The sequence below is a fragment of the Protobothrops mucrosquamatus genome, unplaced genomic scaffold, assembly GCF_001527695.2.
Source record: "Protobothrops mucrosquamatus isolate PMUCROS unplaced genomic scaffold, P.Mucros_1.0 scaffold2348, whole genome shotgun sequence".
Taxonomy (NCBI): domain Eukaryota; kingdom Metazoa; phylum Chordata; class Lepidosauria; order Squamata; family Viperidae; genus Protobothrops; species Protobothrops mucrosquamatus.
This window is the reverse complement of record NW_015388428.1, coordinates 92,012-96,699: the sequence shown is the minus strand read 5'-3', so window position 1 is coordinate 96,699 and position 4,688 is coordinate 92,012. Positions and strand designations below refer to the sequence as shown.

At 38.1% G+C, this 4,688-nt stretch overlaps 1 protein-coding gene across 1 annotated transcript in view; it reads left to right on the top strand.

The window, feature by feature from the left end:
* Positions 1-794: 794 nt before the first annotated feature.
* ITPKA (inositol-trisphosphate 3-kinase A) overlaps positions 795-4,688 on the top strand; it is a gene marked incomplete at its 5' end in the record, with an annotated part of 24,552 nt that continues 20,658 nt past the window's right edge. Inside the window, one exon of the mRNA XM_015824771.1 lies at positions 795-847. Within this exon, the coding sequence (XP_015680257.1) occupies positions 795-847 (53 nt within the window). The remainder of the gene's footprint in view (positions 848-4,688) is intronic.

Sequence of the window (4,688 nt, the reverse complement as noted above, 5' to 3'; positions counted from 1 at the left end):
GGAAGGTTAAAGGTTTAAAGATGAAAATGTGATGCTGAACCACCAAAGATTTGAAATATATGAAAAATCTGAATTTTCTATGATTGCACAATCGCTAAAAGAATAGTTTTACTTTGATAGGAAAACTCAGCCATAGTTAGTTTAAAACCATGGTTTGACAAGCTGTGCTTAGCCTCTACCTTGATCTATGGGGAAAGGTTGACCAATATGTGGTCAAGGGTAATTTACTGCTTGAAAAACAGTGCTTTTCCTTGGATCTTCATTCCTTTACATCATGTTTTCTTTGTAATGTCTGTTATCTTTCTCTTTTATTTTTTGTTATGTTTCAGTATTCTTTTTCTGTAGCTGTTTGGTTATGTGATTAATTAGATATTAGGTTAGTTGCAGCTTAAACTGCAACACTTATCTATAGATAATTCAGCATTTGCTTTGGTCTATTCTTTTGTACATCCATAAGGCAATACGTGTAATCAGAGTTGATTTTTTTGGGTTAGGGTTAGGGTTTTCTGAAGATCTGTAAGAAAAGTCCTTTGGGGAAGAAGGCTGTATGACATATTGATGACACTTAATCAGTTGTTAGTCTGTAGGGAAACCATTCAAATGTAATAGGAAACTAGGGCCAATTTATACCAATCTAGGGCCCACAGGTTAGAAATGATAGAAGTTATAGTCAACACATATGGAGGCTAATAGAGTGGAGTCATTTTGTGGAAGTTAAGAAATAGATAAAAAGATATAATTTGTTTAGAACTGGATTCAGTGCACAAATTTTTATTTTTTATTTTTCCTTCCAGTATTAATTTTCTGCTACATTAAGAGAGTAGCTTTGCAGGGCTTGTATGATGAGGTAAGTAGTTTGCCAACATCCTTTACTAACAAGTTATAGCTCATTAGTGTAATCAATTTTAAATACCTTTCTATGAAAGCCTTCTGTTTATTCCTATCCTACCGTAACATCAGTACAAAGATCAGAATTTCTGCTGATATTGTCTCTTTTATATTATGTACATAATATATAATGTCATAATGTGCATGTTTTATCCCAATATGTGTGTAGACCAAATGAAACCTAATAGGTAAACCAGCAGTTTCCTGCAATTCTTATGGAAGTCCAGAGGCATGTTAATATAATTTCTCTCTAAAGATTAATTAGTTATGCCTTGTTTTTAATGTTTATTGTTCAAGCCTTCCTCTTCTTCCTCCTCTATATTAGACATACTGCAGGACATCTGCAATTAACTTTTTCCAAATTAAACAAAGAAAGAAAGGAAGTAGCTGAAACTGAATTTTATACAGTAGCATAAACTAAAAGCATTTGAGAGAAATTATATTTGGAATATAGAGGAATGGTTAACTATGGACTATTATTATCTTGGGTGTTTCAATATCTGCCCTTCTCTGCAGCTGCTTCTTCCTCCTCCTTCCGTTGATAAAGTATCATAGATCTTACACCTCATACGTGATTTTCTTCTTAGCAAAGGTAAGTCCAGCATTGAATAGTGTTTGTGGAAGAAGCTTGGCATGTCCCTTGTTTTAATGTTTCCTTAACCAGTTTACCTTCGTTACATGCTCTGATCCCCTGCCATTGCTCTTCTAGCAGGCAATCCCCAGGAGAGCTCTGTTTTCAAATAGTTCTATTTACAAAGAGATTCAGGGTGGAGAGGTCAAAATAGATACAGCTTCGTATGCTCAGAGTAGTATCCTTAGTCTGTTGACATTTATAAAGTAATAAAATTTCAGCGTTTACCCACTGAGATGAATATGTTGACGGGTCATATGCTTAGAGAATAACCATCTTGGGGTGATTCTGGTTTCTAAACTCAAGACATGGCTAAAGGTTATCGCTGCTGTTTTCTGAAAGCTCAGCAGGTGTATCCTCTGCGGGGTTCTCATTTCCTGTTTATGTCAGAGGACAGGCTGAGTTTAACTGCCAGAGAGATGAGATATTTGTTGATAAAAAGGAAAGATGGCAAGATGTAAACCTCACCATCCCAGATTTCCCCTTTGTGAAATGCCTTGCAACGTTTTTCAGGGCACGGTAGCATGAAAAATAACTAGCTTTGTAAAATATACATAGTCACTATAAGCATTTCCCCATTTCCTCTATTGCGTTTGTTTTTGTGTCATTGCCAAATGTTGCTGTCTTCATTGTGAGTGTACGGTACATATTTAAGCAGAGGGATTGGTTGAGAGCTCCAGTTTTGTTGCTGTCCCTTTTCAGTGTGTCACTAGCTGGTGAGAAAGTGCTGGGATCTTTTACCAGTCACAGCACTACAGCGGAAATCAGACAGGTCTGACTCTAGGGCACTATCTGTCCTTCCTAGGCTACTTCCTCTGCCCCTTCCCCTATATCCCATTGTGTCATAACCCAGAAGGAATAAAATTAGAATGCATACAGAAAAGCATATCAGAGTTACAAAGTGAGCTGAGTCACAAGTAGCAAGTTTAATTCAGGATATTTCGCCCCTTTCCTTTCTTCCCATAGGCAATAAATGCTGTGTTCCAGATTCCACTGCGGAGCATAGGATTAACCTCATAATTTCAGCCTGTTAGGCTATTTCAGACCATTATACTATTTTATATCACACTGTTTAACTTTATGAGCCTTGTGCTAAAGAACCCTATAACTCTTACAGAAGACTTGGCTGGACAATCTAGAAGGCTGCTAATATGACTCTGCTGTGTCTATCTGCATAAGGAGGACAGACAAAGTTGGTCGGGATGAAAGCGAAAGATACACGGCCACATCAGCATGAAACAGCCAATAAATCTCATTTGGACTGGTATTTGGGCTGGCCACTACAGAGTCATGGGATGCAAAGGGTAACAAATGTTTACATGCCTTGTCGTTGTCATTAGTCCTGCTAATATAAGATAAAGTATTCTATTAACCTCAGGGCAGCTAAGGACGATTTAAGCCTATCTTACTCTGGTCTGGGGATGAGATGACGGCAATGTTGTAGGGGCACTTCAGAGAAAAGAATATTGTCAGGGCAGGGTGGTACCACGGTTACAGTAGTTGCAACTAGAAAGACTGTTGGGAGCTAATGCAGTTTTGACACCCATCTTATAGATAGAGGACATTCACAAATTTCCATTGTTGTTTTTGCATTATCCTAAACAAATTAGTGATAAACTGTTTTGCCATTATTCTAGTAATATGTAATTGATCTTTGCCATACTTGTGTTAGGCATATTTTTAAAATCATTTATTTAAAAAGAAAAAGATCAGGGCTTTGTCAGGGCATCTTTTTTCTTATTGGCCTTGCAGATAATAAAGCAGATGTACTGCATCGACGAGCCACAAGTAAAGGATGGAAAATGCTGCATATTTGCTTTGCCAGAGCCCCACTTCTGTGATGTCTCCATTTCCCCTCATGAATTGCAGTAACTTGTAATGTCACAGGACCTTTTGTAACCCAAAGTCCTGCCTATAAGATGGTTGACCGTGTAAGTTAGCACCTTGTCAGTGTGCCAAGGATGTGAAAAGGATTGAAAACCACTGTGGTAAACTCTGTTTGTGGCTTACTGGCCTGTAATGGTTGAATAGAAATAGGCTAGGCATGAATTTATGTAACCTGTCTTGGTAACTTTGGGATGCTTTCAGATATTATAGTTGATCATCCTCGGCTCTCTTTTGTCAGCAACAAGTTGTAACTTGCACAAGCAATTTGAGTTGTTTAAGGACACATGTTGCAATGTTTCCCTAAACTTGCACGTTCAGGTTTAGAGTTGGTAGCTGCTTATCCTGCATTGAGCTTGAGAAGTGTAATACTATGCATATCTTGAGGATTCAGTTAAGCTTGCAGCAAATTAAATCCCAAATCTGAGCAAAGTAATGCTATAATCCTTACAATTAAAAATGGCAACTGTGAACCATAGGCTACTCAATTTGTGTGGCATAGTATTATATGGTATAATTTGCTAACTGAGTTCCAAATCCATAATGTATCACTGCTTCACTTCAGGACTGAATGAACAGTGTGCATTTGTGAACTTAGTTCACTAATTAATTATTTTTATGCATTATTAAAAGAGGGCAGTATATAAATAAATTCAATTTTTGGTCTATTGCAGAAAAGACATTACATCACTGTTTTCTATGGGAGCTGAGGTGTGGAAAGATAAGAGGCAGTGGCATCCTTTGAGATGTCCATTTACTGTATTGGCCTATGGTTCAAGCTTGATTTCAACACATTTGGCAAAGTGACTAAATAAGTGGACCAGCAAAATGCTGTGGACATAGTATACTTGGATTTCAGTAAGGCATTTGACAAAGTAGACCACAACCTAACTTTTTGTAAGTTAGAAAAATGTGGGATAGATAGCATCAGTTCGATTTGTAACTGGCTGACCAACTTTACTTTATTTTTTTATTTATATCCCGCCCTTCTCCCAACAGGGACTCAGGGCGGCTCACAACATATTTAAAACAGAAACATATTTACAGTCCCCACCCAATAAAACCAATTAAGACCAAATATTTTAAAGTTGTGCTGTTTAAAATTTTCTAAAAAATGAACCCGATTTAAAATCCTCCCTAGGCCAGGCCTGCTTGTTGGAAAAGCCATGTCTTGAGGGCGCGGTGGAAAGTAAGGAGATCCGGAATCATCCGGATCTCGGGGGGTAGATCGTTCCAGAGGGCGGGGGCACCCACAGAGAAGGCCCTCCCCCTGGGGGTCGCCAGC